Source organism: Sphaeramia orbicularis, unplaced genomic scaffold (assembly GCF_902148855.1).
Source record: "Sphaeramia orbicularis unplaced genomic scaffold, fSphaOr1.1, whole genome shotgun sequence".
NCBI classification, from domain to species: Eukaryota; Metazoa; Chordata; class Actinopteri; order Kurtiformes; family Apogonidae; genus Sphaeramia; species Sphaeramia orbicularis.
In genome coordinates, this window is record NW_021941461.1 from 331,187 (window position 1) to 354,166 (window position 22,980).

The window sequence follows — 22,980 nt, forward strand, 5'->3', positions numbered from 1 at the left end:
ATAGTTAACACGTCTATGAAGGCGTGTGATTCTGGACTCTTCGTCCGGGCTGTGAGCGGAGAATATGGATGGTCAGCACGGCCGAGCCGGAGGATTCCTGTCAACACCCCGACTAGGGCAAAACAGAGGATAGTCAAAAAACAAGCCAGGTCATACACAGGAGGGCAATTCAGGAGGCAACGGGACATGAGGGAAAGGCTACTCACGGTCAAGGTCCAGGCGAGGGTCGAAACACAAGGTAACACGTTGGAGGCTGAGGTAAACAGGGAATAGGCAGAATCAGAAGTCGATGTACGAACCAGGTCAGAACCAGACGAGCAGGCAGACGAGGAACAGGCAGGATCGGTGGTCGGAAGGCAAAACGGGTCAAAACGGGCAGACAGACTGACAGGTATCCAAAAACGCTGGTAAGTGAGCACACAAAGGTAGAACACAAACTGGCAAAGGAACAGGGGAAGACACAGGGTTTAAATACACAAGAGGGAGGGAAGACAATAGGACACAGGTGGAGGTAATCAGGGAGGAGTCAGGTAATCAGGAGCAGGTGAAACAATCAAGGAGGGGAAGTAAAGACACCAGACATGACACAAGAGGGAAACTTAACAAAATAAAACAGGAAATGACAGACAAAACAGAAAAGACAGACACAGTCTGGGAGCAGACATGACAGGATGGATGGATGGATGGACAGTAGAGTGAGTAAAGCCACATCAACCACGTCTTATTTAAGATACACAGGAGTTGGTTGGAATTCACAGATGAAGGAAAAACTGTGAATGGTGGAAACATCTTACGATCTCTTAACGACATTGTTCGCATACTGATTCACCTAATCTTTCTGGGGTTTTACACCATTATTCCACAGGTATGTCAAGCAGAAGTTCTCATCACACAACAGAAACATGAGCATTGGGTGAATGTATGTGTGAAACGCCCTTCTTTCACCTCTTAGAGCTCACATAGAAGCAGAGACCCGGACAAGCCCATACCGAACCCAAAGCCGATCCCAAACCCAGCGTACAGCGGCTCTGTGAAGGTGGTGTTGAAGGTGTAGAGGTGGACCACTTCATAAGAGGAGACTCTGTAGAAGGACACAGATCCTGCAGGACAGTCCACGTAGACCGCCACCCGGTTGGACGCCGGCAGGGACGACGGAACACACGTGACTCTGTTGTTGTGCCAGGCCGAGTAACCACCGCTAGAGCAGCTCAGGCTCCACAAGCGGTCGTTCATCCCAAACCTGCAGTCGGCCCCGTTCCCCTTCCTTTGGATTCCTCGGTAGGTCACGGCGATATGAACGGCTCCTTCCCACTCCACCTCCCAGTAACAGCGACCGGTCAGAGCGGTGGAACACAGCAGCTGAGGGAAGCAGTCGAACCTGTCGGGATGGTCCGAATATGGCTGATACTGTCGCTGTGAGACCACCTTCCTGTTGTTGTGGGACAGTCGGAGTTTCCTGTACGCTGTGTTTGTGTCCAAAGTGAGTTCGACGGCAACTGGGACAAAGAAGGAACCGCAAAGAAAAGAAAAAACATTAATCATAGAGGAAAAATCCCAAGCTTTAACACATTTCAAACTAGATCTGGTTATTGACAATGATCTAGGAAAAGGTCAAACCAGTTTCTTTAAAGCAGTGGTTTCCAACCTTTTTTGGCTCCTGACCCCATTTTAACATCACAAATTTCTGGCAACCCCAGACATTCAAAATGGAGACATTTTTTTGGCTAAAATTAATTTGTTTTTGATCATGTAATAGTTTGCCATAATATGTTGCAAATAAACGTTATTTTAGACAACATTTAGATTCTATCATGTAAATTTTTATTAGTAAGTTTTAGTTAAAAAAAAAAAAAAAAAAAAAAAAAAAATATATATATATATATATATATATATATATATATATATATATATATATATATATATAAATTATTAGAAATTTCAGGTGACCCCAGACATTCAAAACAGAGACTTTTTTTTGGCTAAAATTAATTTGTTTTTGATCGTGTAATAGTTTGCTATACTATGTTGCAAATAAACGTTAATTTTAGACGACATTTAAGTTATATAATGTAAATTTTTATTGGCAAGTTTTAATTTTTTTATCAATTACTACAAATTCCAGGCGACCTCACTTGGGGTCCCAACCCCAAGGTTGAAAATCAAAGACTGATTTTTCACATTGAGTGAGAAAAACCAGACACTTTTTGTGGATAATGTAATTTGTAAAAGACACAAGACCAAAAATAGTTCCAATGTCCCTGTACGTCAGCGTCCTGTTCTATGTGGATCAAATCCCAGTTGAATGTGTGAAGTTGTCAGGTTCTGTTCTGTGTTCCAGTCCTGGTTCTGTTCTGTGTTCCAGTCTGGGTTCTGTTCTATGTTCCGGTCCTGGTTCTGTTCTGTGTTCCGGTCCTGGTTCTGGATGCACATCAATCTAACTATAGAAGTGGGTGGGACTTTCACTGGAGGAGAACTCTGCTCATCCAATCACAGTCCATATCTGACTTCTATCAGTGACCAATAGGAACCAGACTGAGATCTGGAACCATTTACAAGTTCTAAAGCATCCACAGATGGACAAGGACAAGGAAAGGAACAGTTAGAATATTTTAAAAATTCATCAAAAATCTAAATTTCTCCAAATTGTGAACAAGTGTTGTTGACATTGTCCCAAAGAAGAAACAAAATTAGAAATGAATCCAACCAGTCGTTACATCGGAGAAGATGTTTGAAGAAATTGCTAACAAAGACAATGACAATGAAGACAACACCGGACACTGTGCCTTTGCAATATCAGCTGGTGAGATGAACATGTTCCGAAACTACATGTTGACATGTTATATATCTTGAATTCATATGTTGCCTAAATATAAGGGTTTGATGGTTTTATACTCCTTTTGCATTGAGATGATAGAATCCAAATGCTGCGTTTCCACTATGTGGTATCGGCTCGACTCGGCTCAACTCGACTCAACTCTGGTACCAGGTCCTATTCCTGGAAACCATTTCTATTCCAGGATACTACCGACTTTACAGTACATGGTCGTCATAGCAATGCAGCGCGTTACTTCTGTGTCGTCTGCTCAGAGTTGCTGATAAAGTCACTTGTTGCGTGTTGTCTGGTCAAACTCACGCTGAATTTTTCCATCTGAACCTCCTGGACAAACCATGGTGTAGTTTTACAGACTGTCATCATGTGGATTCACCTACCGACAGATTTACTGTAAACTACTGCATCTGTTTTTGTAAAAGGGCGAGTCACAGAGACAACTCTGACCAGTCAGTGGTCTGCAGTGTTTACACAGTGTCACCTTTTAGTATCTGGTCCCCAGTCCTGGAACCTCAGCGGAGGTGATACCAAAAAACTAGTACCAGATACCAGATTCCAGGTCCTTTTTTGTAATGGAAACGCAAAAAGGCCGAGCCGAGTCGAGCCGATACCACATAGTGGAAATGCGGCAAAAATAAACATGAAGAGGAACTCTACTCACACTTCCTTACACCAGGTTTCAGCCGCAGCTTTCCACAATTGTTGAAGCTACAGGAAAGAAAGGACAATATTTTCAATGTTTACGAAAACAAAGGCATTTAACATTTCTCTCCATCATTCTTCTTCATCGTGTCTCCGTACTTGAAAGTGTCCAGTGTCCACTGTGGGTTTTCCAGGCCAGAAGACAGTAACCTTATTCCTGATTCTCCTGGATGGTTGTAGCTCAGGTCAAGTTCTCTGAGATGGGTTGGATTGGAACTCAGAGCATCAGCCAAAGAAGCACAGCCTTCCTCTGTGATCAGACATCCTGACAGTCTGCAAATAAAGGACAAAACAGAGTCAAATAATAGTGAGAGGTCAAAACATTAAAGGTGCGGGAGACTTTCATGTGCAATTTTTCCTCAGATCTGTCAAACCTCAGTCATATCCTCAGTATCATGAATCTGTTCGTCTGTCTGTCATTACTCACCTGAATCTCTTGCATTACAGTGAACAGTTTCTTAGTTCCATCCACCAAAAACAAAACATGTGTTTACATTCAGAGCAGGGAGGGAACTCAGGTATCTGAGGAATTTTGTCTCAACGTGCATTGTGGGAAACGGAGGCTCGCGTAGCCACCTGACAGCAGCAGCTGCTAAAGACACGACACGGAAATGCTGCCGCTGCAGGCGGCTGTGCAAGCCTCCGTTTCCCACAATGCACATCACGACAAAATTCCAAAGATGCCCGAGTGACCTACTGGCTCTATTTGGAAACACATGGTTTGTTTCTGGTGGATGGCACTAAGAAACTGTTCACTGTAATGCAAGAGATCCAGGCAAGTAATGACAGACAGATGAACAGATTTGTGATACTGAGGATATGACTGAGGTTTGACAGATCTGAGGAAAAATTGCTCACAAAAGTCTCCTGCACCTTTAAATTCAGTACTATGTAGTGTTTCACTTTGGTGAATTATAAAACGTTGACTGTCATGACAACTGACAGAGCTGAGGAAAACAAGTACTCAGTCCTCCATCTGTTGTTATCCTACTATATAATGCACGTTCTGTGTCTGATCAATCGATGTTCCATCACAGGAGGGCGTTTGTACAGGTTCTCCTCAGCCTTCACAGGCCTGATCGCCGCCAAACTCACCAAATGAATACAAACATGACCTGACTGTCTACTAGGCACAATTTTATGTCCGTATTCAAATGTTGTGAGGTATGCTGGCTGATTTTAGCCTCTCTCTACTTTGAATTCTTCATCTTCTGCCGCCATACTCCATTTTTGGAAGTGGTTCTGCTGCCGTTCATGAAATTTCTACTGCTAGCAGACGATGCTACAATGTGAAGGCTGCAGTTCACTACCGCTGGATGAATTTAATCATACTTGACAGGCCAGATAAATACATGCTCTTCCTTCATGCCTCACATGTTGGCTCAAATTATTACCTGCACATCGTACAATGGCACCACAGGTACAATGCCGCTAGTGTTGATAATAAACCCCTCAGCCTACATCCCCTTGGTTGTCTTTGCTACCATTACTAACAGTACATGAGTTCTGACCTGAGAACTTTCAACTTGCACTGGGGATCCTTGAGTCCAGAAGAAAGCCACTTAACCCCTAAATCCTGTAGGTCATTGTTACTCAGGTCTAACTCTCACAGATTAGAGGACGAGGATCTGAGAACTGAAGACACAGCTTTACAGCTTCTCCACGAAAGGTCACAGCCACTTAACCTGAGCAAAAAATGTGAATGAATGAAGAAAAGAAAATGGTTCAATCATTGACCGACCCAGTTAACCTGTATTCAACGAATCGTCCACTTACACAGTTTTGTTGGAGGCTTTGATCACTGGCACCAGCTTCAGAAGAGCCTCCTCTGAAGCTGAGTATTTCTTCAGGTCAAACAGTTCCAGGTCTTTTTCTGATGACAGTAAGATGAAGGCCAGAGCTGACCACTGAGCAGGAGACAGTTCATCTGTGGAGAGACTTCCTGATCTCAGGTACTGTTGGATTTCTTCTTCCAGAGAATGATCTTTTAGCTCATTCAAACAGTGGAACAGATTAATGCTTCTCTCAGAGGAGTTGTCCCTGATGATCTGCTTCACATACTTTGCTGTCTTTTGGTTGGTTTTTGATTTGTTCCTTCTCTGAATCAGCAAGCCTTGCAAAAGATTCTGATTGGTCTGAAGTGAAAGACCCAGAAGAAAGCGGAGGAACAAGTCAAGGTGTCCACTGGGACTCTTGAAGGCCTTGTCCACAGCGGTCTGGTAGAAGTGTGAGAGTTTGGTCTCCTTTCTAATGACGACTGGTGGCCAGGATGTGGTTTGTTCTTCTGACAGCAGATTGACTCCTGTGTTGGTGAAGGTCTGATGGACATGAAGAGCAGCCAGAAACTCCTGGACACTCAGATGGACGAAGCAGAACATCTTGTCCTGGTACAGTCCTCTCTCCTCTATAAAGACCTGTGTGAACACTCCTGAGTACACTGAGGCTGAGCTGATATCGATGCCACACTCTGTCAGGTCGGATTCATAGAAGATCAGGTTTCCTTTCTTCAGCTGCTCAAAGGCCAGTTTTCCCAGAGACTCAATCATCTTCCTGGTCTCTGGACTCCAGGGTGGATCTGTCTCAGATCTTCCATCATACTTGACATTCGTCAGTTTGGCCTGAACCACCAGGAAGTGGATGTACATCTCAGTCAGGGTCTTGGGCAGTTGTCTTCTGTCTGTGGTCTTCAACACATTCTCTAGAACTGTAGCAGTGATCCAGCAGAAGACTGGGATGTGACACATGATGTGGACGCTTTGGGACCTCTGGATGTGGGAGATGATTGTGTTGGTCTGTTTTTTATTTCTGAACCTCTTCCTGAAGTACTCCTCCTTCTGTGGGTCAGTGAACCCTCTGACCTCTGTCACCATGTCCACCCACTGAGCAGGGATCTGATTGGCTGCTGCAGGTCGTGTGGTTATCCAGAGGCGAGCAGAGGGAAGCAGGTTCCCCCTGATGAGGTTCATCAGCAGCACATCCACTGAGCTGGACTCTGTTACATCAGTCAGGATCTGAGTGTTGTTGAAGTCCAGAGGAGGTCGACACTCATCCAGACCGTCTAAGATGAACACCACGTGGAGGTCCTCAAAGATCCAGATTCCTGCTTCTGTGGTTTCAGTGAAGAAGTGCTGAACCAGTTCCACCAAGCTGAACTTCTTCTGTTTCAGCACATTCAGCTCTCTGAAGGTGAATGGAAATATGAAGTGGATGTCCTGGTTGGCTTTGTCTTCAGCCCAGTCCAGACTGAACTTCTGTGTGGACACTGTTTTCCCGATGCCGGCCACGCCCTTTGTCAGCACCGTTCTGATTGGCTGATCTCTGTTAGGTGGTGTTTTAAAGATGTCTTCACATTTGAAGGATATTTCTGGTTTTGTATATTTCATAGATGTTGCTTCGATATGTGTGACCTCATGTTCGTGGATGACCTCTGTAGCCCCTCCCTCTGTGATGCAGAGCTCTGTGTAGATCTGCTTCAGGAAGGTTTGGTTTCCTGCTTTTGTGACTCCCTCAGACACACACTCATACTTCTTCACCAGGTTACACTTCAGCTTATATCGGCACGCAGGACTGAGCATCTCTGAAAACAAAACAGAATCAAGTGAAGGCTAATCTGCTCACATTTACCCTGGTATCCACCTGCAGGAGGGTCTGTGGTCTGTGGTGGACTGTGGGGGAGGAAACGGAAGGTCACCTCCATGGTGGAAGAAGCAGGCTGAGCTGGTGCCTGAGTTTGAGACACAGAAACAGCTCTAGCCCCGCTACATAGAGCTAACCTTACCCCCAGTGTGAGTTCTGGAACTAATACACTTTAAACCAGGGGTCTCAAACATGTGGCCCGGGGGCCAAATGCGGCCCGCCAAAGGTTCCAATTTGGCCTGTTGGATGAATGTGTAAAGTCAAAAATTCCACAGTCTTGAATTGAATTAAGCAAAAAAAAAAAGAAAAAAGCTTGAATTAAGGAAAAAACGATGGATGGATGGATGGGTGGATGGGTGGATGGATGGCAGTGTTAGAGCTGTGCATATCTTCATGCAGTGAATCTGGTGAAATGATCTGCATATTCTTATTTTGCTGTTATTAAAGTCCTCTTTTTTTTTTTTTTAAGTCCTCTTACTCATCATGAGAAGCTCAGCCAACTCCTTCTGCTTCATCATCCTCATGAAGTGAACGGTGAACTTCAGAAAAGCCTCTCTGCTCCTCCTCTGCTCCTCATTTTCTCCTGGATCCCATGAGAATTCTCGGTCATCTGTTTTTAGAACTGTCTGGAATCTCTCCAGCTCATTTTTGACAAAACTGACCACAACTGGTTCAAGCAGCTGTCAAAGAGAAAGACAGAAAGTTAGTCCAAACCTTTGGAACACAACAGATGATGATGATAGAATCTACAACTGGGGGGGGGTGTCTTAATATCAAATACCACATTAGCCCTGATTTTCTGATGCAACCAGATGTTCTAAGCACTCCTGTGGAATTTTTTTTTAGAAATTTTCATCCAAACCCCCCACCCCAAAAATTACTTTTTTAACTCTGAAAATCTCCACTTTCCCAGCTTCTCCACTCTTTTGTGCAGTTCAGTGTGTAAATGTGTTCATGATGGGACAGTTCATGGTCTTGTCAGTGCCAGACTGTATGGTCAGAGTACTGTGGACTAGGAACAGTCTAATGTCCAGGTCATGTTGGAGGTCAAAGGTCACCAAAATGACTAGTTTTTTCAAAAATTTATACCATTCTGACATTTGATCAAATCTGTCCTCAGTTGTGTTCCCTCTGGTTTCCTGGTGGGACCCCCCAGGCCTTTGGCCCTTTAAAGACACATACAGACTAAAGACTAAAACATGGACAGAACATTTGAATCTGCCGCCATTAGTGTGGAGGAAACACTAGCACACATTTAGGAGGGAAACACTAACACTTCATTCATTCATTCATTCATTTTCTGAACCCGCTGTATCCTCACTAGGGTCACGGGGGCGGAGTCTATCCCAGTTGCTTATGGGTGAAGGCAGGGTTCACCCTGGACATGTGACCAGTTCATCACAGACTGAACATATACAGACAAACACACTGTCACATTCACACCTATGGGCGATTTAGATGAACCCATGAACCTATCAGAGCATGTGTTTGGATGGTGGGAGGAGCCAGAGGACCAGAGAGAACCCACACAGACACAGGAGAACATGTGAACTGCACACAGAAAGGCCCCACCCCCATGGACTGGTGTTGAACTGAACCCAGGACCTTCTGTCTGTGGCTCCAGGTCTACCCTCTGCACCCACAGGACAGGTTCAGGTAAATGTCAGTCCTGTGGAACTGCCGTCTGTTCTGTGTTCATGTCTGTGCAGAATACATGAGGAAACCGTTGTGTTGAATGTGTCTGACTGAATGTCAGTTGTTTGTGGTCAGTAGATGTGTTCTGAGGACAGAACCTGAGCCCAACATTTGGAAGAACCCACATGAACAGCTGAGTTCCATCAAATATGCATTTGGACCATTTGGGTGACCTTTGACCTCTAATTGGACCTTGACTCTACACCTTTTGTAGTGCACAGCACTGAAGACATGACATGTCTGACAAAAAAACACTGAAGGGCCCAGCAGGAGCAGACTGACACACTGTACTTTATCAACAATGAAGAAGGTTTGTTGCTGTTTGTATTGTTGATACTTTCTTGTGAGGGTCTTCTCCACCTTCTTCTCTCTTGTTCTCTCCCCTTCTTCTACCCCCCCACCCCCACCCCCCATGTCAGGTCCGGCATCGAAATGTGGTTCAACAAAACTCATAATAAACACAGTAGAATATCAAAGGGCGCTTCATATACTTTATGAAGTTACCCTTGGCAAAGCAAATTTGTTCAGCACCAAAAGGAACCAGACTACCATTCTGCTGTTAGAACGCTGGACAAGACAAGTAGGGGAAAAAAAAAAAAAAAAACAGTAGTGTGAGATACTCCCTGGTGAAATGTCCAAATAAAAGAGGATACACAAGCAAAGGTGTCAGAAAAATGGGCAATGATGACTGGGAGTACAGCTGGTGTTGGCTGCTGCCTTATCAGTACAGACAGCTGCCTGTCAGCCAGCTGAGCCCAAAAAAAAGAGAAAAAAAAAAAAGAAGAGAGAGGAAAAAAGAGAAAAAAGAAAAAAGAAGAAAGAAAAAGAAAAAGAAAAAAAGGAAAAAAAAATGAAGGTTTGAAAGTTTTTTCAAATTTTTTTTTTACTTATTTATTTATTTTTTAAATTTTTTTAAAATAAGAAAAAAAATAAGAAATTAAATAAAAAATTTAAAAAAATATATATACACACATATATATATGTATATATATGTATGTATATATACATATATATATATATATATATATATATATATATATATAATAAGTAGACTTCCATACATTTCCTGAAGGAAATGTAACCCATGTGCTTGCCTCTTGCTGGATCAGTGGACTTGTGCGATGTAGTGAATGTGTGTGTCAGTGTTTGTGGACTGACGTCAGCACAGACTGTCTGTAGACCTGTATTCAGATGAGAAGCCCCTCCCACAGTCTGTGTCAGTCCTGTTAAAGCAGTGTTTCAGTCGGCTCCTTTAACTGAATAGTTCCATGTGTGTGTGTGTGTGTCTGTGATCCCAGGTGAGCTCATTCATTTCATACAGAGAATTTATGGGAAGTTTTCAGCTGAATTATATTTATATGTTTTTATATTTATTATTATTGCATTCATTATTTATTATTTGGATGTATTTTTAATTGTACTGTATCTGTATTAGTGTGTCTTTTTTAGTGGAGCCTTAATTATCTTAATTGTCTGCAGCTGTGACACACGGACCACATGTGCTGTTACCATGACAACGAGCAGAGTAGGCACTGATGACACAGACACAAACATGCTCATCTATGACTGAAACACTGAAACAGCTCCAAAACAGAGGCTAATTATGGGGAAACCGTAAATGATAGGTGAAAACTAACATAATGGTGAGCAGCAGACAGACCTGGGAACACACAGATGTGTTTTTTTTATCCGTACTGTGAGAAATGACGGAGTTATGTCAGTGTAAAAACAGTCATCTCATCAGGAACACAGCGATCCGTTTAGCAGTAATCTGTACTTCTGTGAATAGGAGCTGAGGAGGGACCTGCCCTGAAACTAGTGCCTGTCATTTCACAGACTGATTCAGTTTATTGGACACACCTGGGACACAGAGCAGAGGGGCTGTTACCGCAGCAACGGAGCTGCACTGACACACACAGAGAGAGAGAGACACACAGAGCAGCAGGAATAGGCTGAGAATGGAGCAGAACAGGTCCGGAAAAACTGCTAATTACAGGAAAACCGTAAAAGATAGGTGAAAACCGAAATGACCGTGAGCTTCAGAGAGACCTGGGGAACACACAGATATAGGTTTTTTTCTTGTACTGTGAAAAATGACAGAGTTAGGGTAGTTTAAAAACAGTTAACTGACCAAGACAAGAAGGAATCCGCTACAATGGAGAGTTAATGGAGGAAAGAAGGGATGAGCCTCCAAACTAGTGCCTGTCATTTCACTTTAGAAAGAGCTAGGTCTTCAAACATGGGTTCACTTGAAGCCCAGGAACCGTGGCTACATTTGTGGAAAAGATCATTCTCCTCCTATTTATTGTTTGGCCGGGAGGGTGAGTTATTCAGAAAATTTTCAGGTGAATTTTGGCTGCTCCTCCACTCTAGGTGATGACATCACCCACTCTAGCAGATCAGATTTTTACTAAACCCAGGGGTTTTTGAAGACTCACCTGTCGAAAACCGTAAACCCCATCCTCATACCACAGACATTTGTGGAGAGAAGACAAAAATGCCTGCATTTTAAAGTTTAAATGAAGTCTGTAGGTGAAAGTATGGCAAAGCAGTAGTGGTCAGAAAACAGACAACTTTTTTGTTTTTCCCATTGAAAATGAATGGGGTTTTTTTCCGCATTATTGTGCGAAAACCATAAGTGATATCGTTACCACGTGACCACACAGATAATCTTTGAGCCAAGCTGAACATTTCTGCGTTGACAGAATATTTTTAGCACAAATTGTTTGGGAATGGTAGCCACTTGAAAATGGCCTCATTAATTTCGGATGGAGAAATTTGACTGGTTTTTCGCAATTTTAACAAAATCCGTGCATTGGAATGTCAAGCCAATAACACAGCACACTATTCCCGAGAAGCACGCACATTTTTGTAATAACATGTGTTGGTCTATTTACAACGGTCTGGGCCGCATTTTTTTCAAGGTTTTTGTATAAAACATAAAAATAATAATAATAAAAAATATGACGAACAATAGTCCCCTGTGCACTGCATTGCAAGCACATGGGGAATAATTAATAATAATAATAATAATAATAATAATAATAAGAAGAAGAAGAAGAAGAAGAAGAAGAAGAAATAAATAAATAAATGCATTTTTTCATCTTCAAAACCCAAGGCTGATTTAAAAACCCAAAAACCCTCTGCTGGTGGTGCATGTACCAGCTTGTTTGCTGTTGTAGTGTTTCTGTGTTTTCAGACCTTCAAAATGCCGTCCAGGTCTCTGTGATGCTGATCCTTCTGATCCTGACCATGTTTCACATCTAAATCATCCAAACAGAATCTGTATGGAAAGACAGTCACCAGAAAACCATCACCATGGCAACGTCCCCATGTGAGGAAAGTGTTTTCATGGTAGAATGGTGTATTCTTCTCACAGTAAACAGTGATAGTGTTGGTACTGACGTGACTTCACCAAAGCGTCTGGTGAATGTGGGACTGAGGGACTTGGACTGATGGCTCCTCATGGACACACACTGGGGTTCAGGTCTGGGTCTGGGTTCAGATCCAGTAGACCATGATCTGACCTTCGTCTGTGACCTCAAAAACACAACATGCAGAAACCGAATGATTAAGGAGAAATGATGAATCCTGACCTCAGTTTAACAAAGCAGAGGTACAGGGTCCACCTGTGGAACCCAAACCAGAGAACAGCAGTCCAACCCAGACACTGGAGCAGAGAACCACAGAGGAACCACAGTCCAAAATACTGAACCCACAACTACAAACAGGAGCATCATCATCATCATCATCATCATCATGGTCTTTGCTGATGGTCCAGTGCTTGCGTCCCTCCCCAGCTGTGATGACCCTGCTCATGGGCCTGTGCTCCATGGATCTGATGACTTTTGGAAAGCATCTTTTTTTTTTTTTTACAGTGTGTTCATGTTGAAGTGTATGGACTGTATTTTTCATTCTGTTGAGTCCATGTAATTATTATCATCGCTCTGTTTGTCCTGTTTTGGTTTTGTGTTGTTTCTGTTTTTAAAAATGTTAACAAACAAACAGACTTGGGGGTGGGGGGTGGGGTGGGGGCTGAATTCAACGTGTCCACATACTTTTGGATGCATAATGTGTGTTTGGATTCACAGAGATCCATCGTGGACAGTAAAAGACATTCATCTGTTTTTATTTATGTATTTATTTATGTATTTATTTATTTATTTAATTTTTTTACATTATTTATTTTTTTTTTAAATTATTTTTTAAAATGTGTATTCTTTGTATTTTTGTATTTTGTTACTTTTTATTTCTTTTTTATTTTCTTTCTTTTTTCTTTCTTTCTTTCTTTTTTCTTTCTTTCTTTCTTTCTTTCTTTCTTTCTTTATATTTTTAAAAATATTTTAGATATTATTTTTTATTATTATTATTATTATTATTATTATTTGTTATTTTTTAAAAAAAATTTTTAAATGTAATTTTTATTTATTTATTTATTTATTTATTTATTTATTTATTTATTTATTTATTTTTATTCACTAAATTTAGAAGAAAAAATAAAAAGACATTCATCTCACCTCAGAGGTCTGGACTCAGGTTCTCCACTCAGGGGGCTTTTCGATGGGGGGGCTACACCTTCATATTGATCCATGGCAGAAGCTCCACCTTCACAACAACAACAACAACAACAACAACAACAACAACAACAACAACAACAACAACAACAACAACCACATCATACTGATGTCCACGCCCATAACATGATCCTGCGGCTGTTTAAATGCCTTTAACTGTCCGACTGGTTCTCTCACATTTCTCCAGGATAAACTCACACCACATGAACTTTAACCCTTGAACACCAACAGGAGCAGAACGAACGACAGCCTGTCTGCCGACGCTGCTTTAACCCAAACACAAACTCTGCAAACACAGATGAACGCAGAAGCCAACGTTTGGAGGAGCAGACTGAAAATCCACCAACCCACTACATGTGGATGTGGGTCCAGTGGTCTGGGTTCAGGTCCAGGTCCAGGTTCAGGTCCAGGTCCAGGTCCAGGTCCAGGTCCAGGTCCAGGTCCAGGTCCAGGTTCAGGTTCAGGTCCAGGTCCAGGTTCAGGTTCAGGTTCAGGTCCAGGTTCAGGTTCAGGTTCAGGTCCAGGTTCAGGTTCAGGTCCAGGTTCAGGTTCAGGTTCAGGTCCAGGTTCAGGTTCAGGTTCAGGTCCAGGTTCAGGTCCAGGTTCAGGTTCAGGTCCAGGTTCAGGTTCAGGTTCAGGTCCAGGTTCAGGTTCAGGTTCAGGTTCAGGTTTTCTCTGGATGTTCCACCTCCGTCCGTCTGTGCAGTAGAGTCTGCTCAGTCTGCGTCTGTTGGATTTGAACACAAACCACATCCTCATAACTTCATAAACACCTGAGTGATGTCATGCTGAGTCTGAAGAAGCACGTGTCCAACTCTGTCATTCTACTGAGTGTCCACTAGAGGGAGACAGCAGAGGGGAAACACTGAACCTTTATTTAAAGCTCCCAGAGGAGCTGACCCAGGACCAGTTCAGCGTCATTATCCTGTTGTGATCCAATAAAAATGTGTTTAGTATTTGTACATATTTCTGGTGTAATTCATTTCTTCCAGGAAATAATAAAAAAAACAACAAAAAAAATGCCTTTTGAACAGTATCATGATGTATTGTACACTGTAAAAAATGATTCTGTGGTCATTTAGATTTTAATTAATGTATTTGGTAAAATATATTCAAAACAATTGTATTTTTGGTTTTGTGGCTGTTATTTAATTAAATTTAAAATAAAATGTTTGAAATAAAATCTACTGATTGTAGATAAATAAAACAAACATTCTGTTTATTTAATTTCAAACACAGAGAATATTGAGTAAATTCAAATCAATGTAATCAGGCAATTTTTAATTGACATGCACTTCCTGCCAAAGTGTTTTTTTTTTTGTTTGTTTTTTTTAATGCAGCGTGCTTTCATCACATGACGTTTGAAAAGAGTCCAGAATGCACATGTTCTTCCTATTGCTCATCTGACACAATTCCTGTTTGGCTAAAGTAAGGAAACTTTTTTTTTTTTTGCACTGGGCTAGTACACTGTAAAAAAAATAACTCAGGGCCTTAGTAAATATCACAAAAATATAAAGGAATACTATGTTACTAAAATCTGTGAAAATCACTGAAGTTCTTATTGGAGTTGGGCGTACCAAAATAAATAATTAAAAACAGTTAATTTTGTCTTATATTTACATCTATTATTTACGTTCATTTCACAAAAAGAAATGAGTATTTGAGGAACAAATTATAATTTTAAGATATCCACTTATACCCATCAGTTTGAAATCCTTTAATTATTACTCATTCTAACTCAGTAGTCTTCATCTCTAACAATAACTTTAAAAAGTGAGTACGTTTTATTACGTAGAACATCATGACATGTTCCATTTGCATATTGTGACCTGTTTGCTGCAGTGCATTGTGGGTTAGGCTGCTCCAGCAATCCTGGTAAAAACTAAAGTTTCAGATCACCTCAGTTAGAACCCTGCATTAGGTTTATTCATTCAAAAGATGATTTAGGAAAAAACTGGGAAGAAAAGGGAGATGTTTTAGAGGTTGACCAGTTGCTGTTAGTTTCCTGGAAATGGACTAATGGTTCATTTTCAGAGACGAGCTGATCTGTAAGAGAAGAGCAGGACTATCAAAACCAAGGTCTGAGGGATTCAGCCAGAAATATATGGATGAAGTAACTCCGCCCACATCTGTGGAACTGGAGTAAATATATGGATGAAGTAACTCCGCCCACATCTGTGGTACTGGAGTAAATATATGGATGAAGTAACTCCGCCCACATCTGTGGTACTGGAGTAAATATATGGATGAAGTAACTCCGCCCACATCTGTGGAACTGGAGTAAATATATGGATGAAGTAACTCCGCCCACATCTGTGGAACTGGAGTAAATATATGGATGAAGTAACTCCGCCCACATCTGTGGTACTGGAGTAAATATATGGATGAAGTAACTCCGCCCACATCTGTGGAACTGGAGTAAATATATGGATGAAGTAACTCCGCCCACATCTGTGGAACTGGAGTAAATATATGGATGAAGTAACTCCGCCCACATCTGTGGAACTGGAGTAAATATATGGATGAAGTAACTCCGCCCACATCTGTGGTACTGGAGTAAATATATGGATGAAGTAACTCCGCCCACATCTGTGGAACTGGAGTAAATATATGGATGAAGTAACTCCGCCCACATCTGTGGAACTGGAGTAAATATATGGATGAAGTAACTCCGCCCACATCTGTGGTACTGGAGTAAATATATGGATGAAGTAACTCCGCCCACATCTGTGGAACTGGAGTAAATATATGGATGAAGTAACTCCGCCCACATCTGTGGTACTGGAGTAAATATATGGATGAAGTAACTCCGCCCACATCTGTGGTACTGGAGTAAATATATGGATGAAGTAACTCCGCCCACATCTGTGGAACTGGAGTAAATATATGGATGAAGTAACTCCGCCCACATCTGTGGAACTGGAGTAAATATATGGATGAAGTAACTCCGCCCACATCTGTGGAACTGGAGTAAATATATGGATGAAGTAACTCCGCCCACATCTGTGGTACTGGAGTAAATATATGGATGAAGTAACTCCGCCCACATCTGTGGTACTGGAGTAAATATATGGATGAAGTAACTCCGCCCACATCTGTGGAACTGGAGTAAATATATGGATGAAGTAACTCCGCCCACATCTGTGGAACTGGAGTAAATATATGGATGAAGTAACTCCGCCCACATCTGTGGTACTGGAGTAATATATGGATGAAGTAACTCCGCCCACATCTGTGGAACTGGAGTAAATATATGGATGAAGTAACTCCGCCCACATCTGTGGAACTGGAGTAAATATATGGATGAAGTAACTCCGCCCACATCTGTGGTACTGGAGTAAATATATGGATGAAGTAACTCCGCCCACATCTGTGGAACTGGAGTAAATATATGGATGAAGTAACTCCGCCCACATCTGTGGTACTGGAGTAAATATATGGATGAAGTAACTCCGCCCACATCTGTGGTACTGGAGTAAATATATGGATGAAGTAACTCCGCCCACATCTGTGGAACTGGAGTAAATATATGGATGAAGTAACTCCGCCCACATCTGTGGAACTGGAGTAAACATATGGATGAAGTAACTCCGCCCACATCTGTGGTACTGGAGTAAATATATGGATGAAGTAACTCCGCCCACATCTGTGGAACTGGAGTAAATATATGGATGAAGTAACTCCGCCCACATCTGTGGTACTGGAGTAATATGGATGAAGTACTCCGCCCACATCTGTGGTACTGGAGTAAATATATGGATGAAGTAACTCCGCCCACATCTGTGGTACTGGAGTAAATATATGGATGAAGTAACTCCGCCCACATCTGTGGTACTGGAGTAAATATATGGATGAAGTAACTCCGCCCACATCTGTGGTACTGGAGTAAATATATGGATGAAGTAACTCCGCCCACATCTGTGGTACTGGAGTAAATATATGGATGAAGTAACTCCGCCCACATCTGTGGTACTGGAGTAAATATATGGATGAAGTAACTCCGCCCACATCTGTGGTACTGGAGTAAATATATGGATGAAGTAACTCCGCCCACATCTGTGGTACTGGAGTAAATATATGGATGAAGTAACTCCGCCCACATCTGTGGTACTGGAGTAAATATATGGATGAAGTAACTCCGCCCACATCTGTGGTACTGGAGTAAATATATGGATGAAGTAACTCCGCCCACATCTGTGGAACTGGAGTAAATATATGGATGAAGTAACTCCGCCCACATCTGTGGAACTGGAGTAAATATATGGATGAAGTAACTCCGCCCACATCTGTGGAACTGGAGTAAATATATGGATGAAGTAACTCCGCCCACATCTGTGGAACTGGAGTAAATATATGGATGAAGTAACTCCGCCCACATCTGTGGTACTGGAGTAAATATATGGATGAAGTAACTCCGCCCACATCTGTGGAACTGGAGTAAATATATGGATGAAGTAACTCCGCCCACATCTGTGGTACTGGAGTAAATATATGGATGAAGTAACTCCGCCCACATCTGTGGTACTGGAGTAAATATATGGATGAAGTAACTCCGCCCACATCTGTGGAACTGGAGTAAATATATGGATGAAGTAACTCCGCCCACATCTGTGGACTGGAGTAAATATATGGATGAAGTAACTCCGCCCACATCTGTGGAACTGGAGTAAATATATGGATGAAGTAACTCCGCCCACATCTGTGGTACTGGAGTAAATATATGGATGAAGTAACTCCGCCCACATCTGTGGAACTGGAGTAAATATATGGATGAAGTAACTCCGCCCACATCTGTGGTACTGGAGTAAATATATGGATGAAGTAACTCCGCCCACATCTGTGGTACTGGAGTAAATATATGGATGAAGTAACTCCGCCCACATCTGTGGAACTGGAGTAAATATATGGATGAAGTAACTCCGCCCACATCTGTGGTACTGGAGTAAATATATGGATGAAGTAACTCCGCCCACATCTGTGGTACTGGAGTAAATATATGGATGAAGTAACTCCGCCCACATCTGTGGTACTGGAGTAAATATATGGATGAAGTAACTCCGCCCACATCTGTGGTACTGGAGTAAATATATGGATGAAGTAACTCCGCCCACATCTGTGGTACTGGAGTAAATACATGGATGAAGTAACTCCGCCCACATCTGTGGTACTGGAGTAAATATATGGATGAAGTAACTCCGCCCACATCTGTGGTACTGGAGTAAATATATGGATGAAGTAACTCCGCCCACATCTGTGGTACTGGAGTGTAGAACTGGTTGTGGTCCATTCTGTGACTCCAGAGCAGAAGCAGCTGATGGTGGACACCCTGATGTTAAATGCAGGTTCTTTGGTTCCTCTAAAGCGTTGGGATGTCCTTCATCCATCAGATTGTGAAGGGAAGCAGATCAGGGCTTTTGTCTCCACCAGCACCATGCGTCTGTTTGAACCTTTGGATCTGCCACAAACATTCTGAACAGTTCCTCCAGTAGACTGGGCTGATGATGCAGACTTTCAGAAGGAGGAGAAAACTGGGCATTCCACTAAAGCTGTCAATGATGTCACTGATTGAGGGGCGGAGCTTATTCCAGACTTCAGCTGTAGCTGAACAACAAATGCAGATCACAAACAGTACTGGCAACAAGTTGTCAAAGAACACAGGAACATTTTTGGTCATTTCAGTAAACCAACAGTGCACTGGAGCCTCACAGACAGAAGGTCCTGGGTTCAATTCCAACACCAGTCGACGGGGGGTGGGACCTTTAGTCCATGGGGGTGGGGCCTTTCTGTGTGCAGTTTGCATGTTCTCCTGTGTCTGCGTGGGTTCTCTCTGGTCCTCTGGCTCCTCCCACCATCCAAACTCATGCTCTGATAGGTTCATGGGTTCATCTAAATCGCCCATAGGTGTGAATGTGACAGTGTGTTTGTCTGTATTTGTTCAGTCTGTGATGAACTGGTCACATGTCCAGGGTGAACCCCGCCTTCACCTGAAAGTAGCTGGGATAGGCTCCGCCCCCGTGACTCCAGTGAGGATAAAGCAGGTTCAGAAAATGAATGAATGAATGAATGAATAAACCAACAGTGGTTGCTGGACTTTCTCAGTAATATTTGTATGTGAGTGTCAGTTTGATTTGGAGAATAAAATGACAGATTCTTCTACTCGACCTTCTGCATGTGGTTCGTTCAGTCGGAGTATACAGACGTCTGCACCTGTCTGTGCAAACTCGAAATATGAATTAATTTGCATAAAATTTGGACTGAAGTAATTTGGCCAGATATGGAACCAAGTGCAGGGTTGGAATCCAGAGAATGTGAAAAGCCTTTTTTTGGACCACCCTGGTGTGTGTATTGGACGTGTTGCTTGTTTGTGTGCAGTTTTTCTGTGCGGGGTTCAGCAGGTTGTGTTGTTGGTGTGTATTTGGGGTTAATGTGTGTGTATGCTAATGTTTATTGGCCTTTTTGTGTTGGTTTTGTATTTTTCATCAGTTGTAACGTGAGTGAAAGCTGTAGGCTGAACACTGTCTGAACAGTTCAGATATGACTGAAATTTTATTAAATTCAAACAGTGAATTAAAGGATTCCACAGCTTTCAGATTTACTCAATTAATATAAGTGTAAGTATGTTTGAGTAAATTAAGTAGAGCATAATTCAATTTCTTACAGTGCAGTCATTCCTAAAAAAGAAAAAGAATGTTTAGATCTAATTAATTACTTTGATTAAATTCAAATTAATGCACTGATCAATGAAGACAATTATTGCTCAATTATGTATCACTGAAATGTAAAATTAAAGACATTTTTGTAAATACTATTTACACATGTAGAAGTGTATCTTTTTTGTATCAAATCAATATTTTTGTTTCGTTTTTAATTAATTCCATTTTTATTTAGCATTCCAATCTACTCATATTAATTAACTATTAAGGGCTTCATTTAATTAACATTTACTCAATACCAAACAGAGTGAAATTTAATTAATAATATTGATTGTAATGTGTTGCCTTATTTTTATGGAGTGGATTGAAGGTCTCTTTTTTACAGTGTATTTGGCGTTTGTATGGGATCTGCAGGTTCTTGCAGATCCACAGCTCTACCAAACACCTGCTTTATTTCCAACCATTGAAGAGCTTTAATAACAAACTGGTTTGTACAGTTTTCTGCTCGTCCACAAACTAAACATCCACAAACTAAACATCCACAAACTAAACATCCACAAACTAAACATCCACAAACTAAACATCCACACCGTTAGGTGGAATTTATCTGTCGTCTAGAAGCCAAACACTGTTAATGTCAGACAAGTTCCTGCAAGAAAAAAAACACAATGCACACTGGGAAACTCCTCCTCCTCCTCCCCCTCCTCCTCCTCTTCCTCCTCCTCTTCCTCCTCCTCCTCCTCCTCCTCCTCCTCCTCCTCCTCCTCCTCCTCCTCCTTTTCCTCCTCCTCCTCTTCCTCCTCCTCTTCCTCCTCCTCCTCCTCTTCCTCCTCCTCCTCCTCCTCCTCCTCCTCTTCCTCCTCCTCCTCCTCCTCTTCCTCCTCCTCCTCCTCCTCCTCCTCCTCCTCCTCCTCCTCCTCCAAGATCAGGTTTTGCAGGTTTTTCTTCGTCTCTTTAATCTTCAGGTTCATGTTCAGACGAGCAGAAGCATTTTTTCAACCTGTGACGACAAACTGATGAAACTGAAGATAAAATTGAAAAACATGTCGTTCATTTCGTAGAACGTGTTTTTTGTTTGTTTGTTTGTTTGTTTTTTATCAACATCAGGGATCAATGGCAGATGATTGGTGATTATTTTAATTAAAAAAAAAAAAAAACAGGAAAAGTTGGACCCTGAAGATTTTTTTAATCTTGTTTTTTTTTTTTTTAAATACAAAGATGTGGATTTAATTTATGGAAACTCATGAAATTAAATGTCCTGATGAAAAACAAGAGTTTAGACGAATCATCATGTTTTTCCTTCAGTTTTAAAGCTTCAACATGACTGAATTTCTTTAACATGTAAAATATAACAGTAATTAATCAAAGCAGAAAGAGTTCAGAGCTTTAATTATCGGCTTGTGCTTTCACAAATTTCTCTCAATATTAAAATGTGACATATTCAGAGGTTTATTTTATTATATTTTGCAGTAGTTTTTATTTGATTTTATTTAACTTTTGTATATTTTATTTAATATTTTACCTTTTGTCAAGCTACAAACTCTGACACTTACATAAATATATTTAATTCTATCATTTCTGTTGATTCAATGACAATAAATCTGAGTCTGAAATTTTATTTAATTTAAAATAATTGTGGAGAAAAAAATAATCCTAAATTACATTATGCGTTTTATTCAACTAAAAATACGTCAAAAGTTACGGTTAATTTGTCTAAATCTGACACAAAACATGATTTAAAAAAACATCTCCTCAAACAGGGTCAGGTTTTCTTCAGAGAAATGACCTGAAAGTTTCACATTCCTGTCATGTTCGGACATTTCACAACAGTTTAACGAGCACCTGAAGGCAGCAGCGGCCTGTAGCCACGCCCACAAAACCTGCCGCTGCCTTCGGGGACCGTCGGAATCTGGAGTGTCTTCAGTAGAAAAAGTGAAACACATAAAAGGTTAAAAAAAAAAAAAAAAAAAAAAAAAAATACAATAGATGGAAACATTAAAACCTGAGTTCAGTCTTACAGGTTTAACAGAATTTTAGTTTTAGATGAATTTGACCGTTCTTTAAATTCTGTTTCCATAAAATAAAATGTAATTTTAGGTTTTTAATATCTTGTTTTATTTAAAGATGTTTTTTCCAGTCGAGGTTCAAAATTTCAATAAATTTAAAAACAATAAAGGTCATAAATAAAAGCTTTTCACTACATTTACGATAGTTTTTAAAATTATCCACAGTTTTATTCACATTATGACGTCATATATGAGTCAGTTTAAAAATTGGGTTTCTTCCGTTTTTGCTCATTTTGTTGAATAATTTTTCCAATTTTTGTTTAAACTATTAATAATTTTATTCATTTTTGTTCTTTTTATTGAGTTTGTTCAATTTCAGGTCAATTAGTTAACTTTTTTTTAAAATTTTGTTTTGTTTAGTTTTTGATCATTATTTTGTCCAGTTTTTGTACATACTATTAATTATTTTCTAAATTTTCTTCTTTTTGTTGGTTTTGTTCAGTTTCAGCTCATTTTACTGATTATTTTATTAATTAATTAATTAATTAATTTATTTATTTATTTATTTATTAAACTTTTTAAAACATTACTGGTTTTATTAAACTTTTTTCATTTGATTGGTTGTTTTGTTTAGTTTTTGTTCATTTTTAAAAATTATTTACTTCATTAACTTCATTGTTTCATTTGTTTTTGTTCATTTAAGTCAATATTTAATTCTTTTTCTTCATTATTGTATTTATTTTTGTTCATTTTATTCAAGATTTCATTCCGTTTCTTCATTCATTTTCGTTCATTTAATTCATTATTTCATTCTATTTCTTCATTATTTCATTAGTTTTTGTTCATTTCCTCCATGTTTTCTGTGTGTCTGTGAACGCCTCCTC

General features: G+C 40.7%; 1 protein-coding gene across 1 annotated transcript; it reads right to left on the reverse strand.

The window, feature by feature from the left end:
- Positions 1–566: 566 nt before the first annotated feature.
- Positions 567–13,907, reverse strand: LOC115415863 (protein NLRC3-like). The gene is made up of 8 exons (XM_030129526.1): positions 13,381–13,907; positions 12,269–12,403; positions 12,065–12,146; positions 7,647–7,848; positions 5,309–7,109; positions 3,632–3,805; positions 3,492–3,538; positions 567–1,496 (listed from the first exon to the last, which is right to left on the reverse strand). The coding sequence occupies exons 1-8, from the start codon at positions 13,452–13,454 to the stop codon at positions 949–951; spliced, it is 3,063 nt and encodes a 1,020-aa protein (XP_029985386.1). The 5' UTR covers positions 13,455–13,907; the 3' UTR covers positions 567–948.
- Between the last annotated feature and the right edge of the window lie 9,073 nt (positions 13,908–22,980).

Bases quoted from the DNA above. Each gene is read 5' to 3' on its own strand.
- LOC115415863 (XM_030129526.1), bottom strand. From the start codon at position 13,454: ATGGATCAATATGAAGGTGTAGCCCCCCCATCGAAAAGCCCCCTGAGT. The intron at 12,147-12,268 runs GTCAGTACCAAC...CTTTCCATACAG, and splicing joins AGACGCTTTGGTGAAGTCAC to ATTCTGTTTGGATGATTTAG. The intron at 7,849-12,064 runs GTCTGAAAACAC...TCTCTTTGACAG, and splicing joins ACCTGGACGGCATTTTGAAG to CTGCTTGAACCAGTTGTGGT.